Here is a 1,793-nt window from a genome sequence, read left to right on the forward strand (position 1 = left end):
ATCTGCACGTCTTCCCCCTGGCGGGAAGGAGGAGAAGGATTCACACTGACATTGGGCTGCAAGGAAACCAACTGCAGTCAGACAAGGCATGAATGAACGAGGTGTCACTGCTATGAAGGTAAAGGCCTTGGTTTGTTATAGGAACAAAACCCTGTGGCTGAAAGTAAGAGGGGAGTGCTGCCAAGTAATGTAACTGAGATGGAAAGTGGTTGATTTGAATAAAAAGTGAGTTCTGGGACCAGTTTTGCAACCACTGAGGCTATAATTTTTCTCACAAGTGTTCACATGTCTAACGCCCCTGGAGGTGTTTCAGGAGGGACTGGACGTGGCACTTGGTGCCATGGTCTAGTTGTTATGATGGTATTAGGTCATAGGTTGGACTTGATCTCAGACGTCTTTTCCAACCTGATTGATTCTGGGATTCTGTGACTGAAGGCATGGCCACTCCCTAAGCACTGTCACTGTGACTTTGCACTATTCCTCACATCTTGTACAGCATTTTTACCTCCCAGCCTCAGCCCAGCCTGATTTTGCCAGTCATGAGATAGAAGTTTAATCTATTCATTGAGAAATTCTTTTCTGTCCACTCCCCATTGCCACTGAAATTCACCAGACCCTGACTGTATACCCTGAAAATGACATGTGTATGTACATATTACACACAGGCAGACACATTTTTCTTTCCCAAAAGCCAAGAGCTGCTCCCAGCACAGATCAGGGCTGGCAACACCTTCTCCCACAGATCTTCCAGGGACCTGTCTGGCATTTCTAAAACACGTCAGCACGGGGCACTCCACACCTCAGCTCTGACAGGGACTGCTCTGGGTAGTTGTTCTGCCCCAGATACAACTCTGAACATTCACTTTGTTTTAGAAACAGGTTGCCCAGAGAGGTGATGGATTCTCCCTCACTGGAGATACTCCAGAACTGCCTGGATGCAATCCTGTGCCATGTGCTCTAGGATGGCTCTGCTTGAGCAGGGAGGTGGGGCCGGATGACACACCGTGGTCCCTTCCAACCTGACCCACTCTGCGATTCTGTGAAACACATTTTAGAGCAAGAGAGTCTCAGGGAGGAGGGTCACATCAGGGAAAAGGACCTCCTCAGGAAGAAGGGTCTCAGGAAGGACAATCTCAGGAAGAAGGATCTCCTCAGAGAGAAGGACCTCAGGGAGGAGAAACTTCTCAGGAAAGAGGATCTCCATAGGGAGGAGGAAGATCTCAGGAAGAAGGATCTCCTTAGGAAGAGGGATCTCCTCAGGGAGAAGGATCTCAGGGAGGAGGAACTTCTCAGGAAGGAGGATCTCCTTGGGGAGGAGGGGGATCTCAGGGAGGAGGATCTCAGGAAGAAGGATCTCCTCAGGAAGAAGGATCTCCTTAGGGAGAAGGATCTCCTCAGGGAGAAGAATCTCAGGGAGGAGGATCTTCTTGGGGAGGAGGAGGCGGATTTCAGGGAGGAGGACCTCAGGAAGAAGGATCTCCTCAGGGAGAAGGATCTCAGGGAGGAGGATCTCAGGGAGGAGGAACCTCTCAGGAAGGAGGACCTCCTCGGGGAGGAGGAGGATCTCAGGGCGAAGGATCTCCTTGGGGAAGGAGGGTCCCCTTAGAAAGGAGGTGCCCTCGCGGTCTCTGCTCTCCAGGGCTTCTGAGCTGCCTCCAGCGCCTTCCACAGTGCTGCTGCAGCATCACCCACCTCTCCCTCCGCGTCACGGGGATAACATCGCCGGTTCCTCCCTCCGTCCCTCCCTTCCCTTCTCTTCGTTCGTTCGTTGGTCCGTCCGTCCCTCCTCCCTC

General features: G+C 52.1%; 1 protein-coding gene across 1 annotated transcript in view; it reads left to right on the forward strand.

Moving 5' to 3' along the window:
* LOC103808251 (basic salivary proline-rich protein 3-like) overlaps window positions 1–1,380 on the forward strand; it is a 4,403-nt gene extending 3,023 nt beyond the window's left edge. The window contains 2 exon segments of the mRNA XM_009081022.1: window positions 1,056–1,149; window positions 1,207–1,380. Coding sequence (XP_009079270.1) covers window positions 1,056–1,149; window positions 1,207–1,380 — 268 coding nt within the window.
* Window positions 1,381–1,793: the final 413 nt, after the last annotated feature.

This window comes from Acanthisitta chloris, unplaced genomic scaffold (assembly GCF_000695815.1).
Source record: "Acanthisitta chloris isolate BGI_N310 unplaced genomic scaffold, ASM69581v1 scaffold2958, whole genome shotgun sequence".
In the NCBI taxonomy this organism is placed as follows: domain Eukaryota; kingdom Metazoa; phylum Chordata; class Aves; order Passeriformes; family Acanthisittidae; genus Acanthisitta; species Acanthisitta chloris.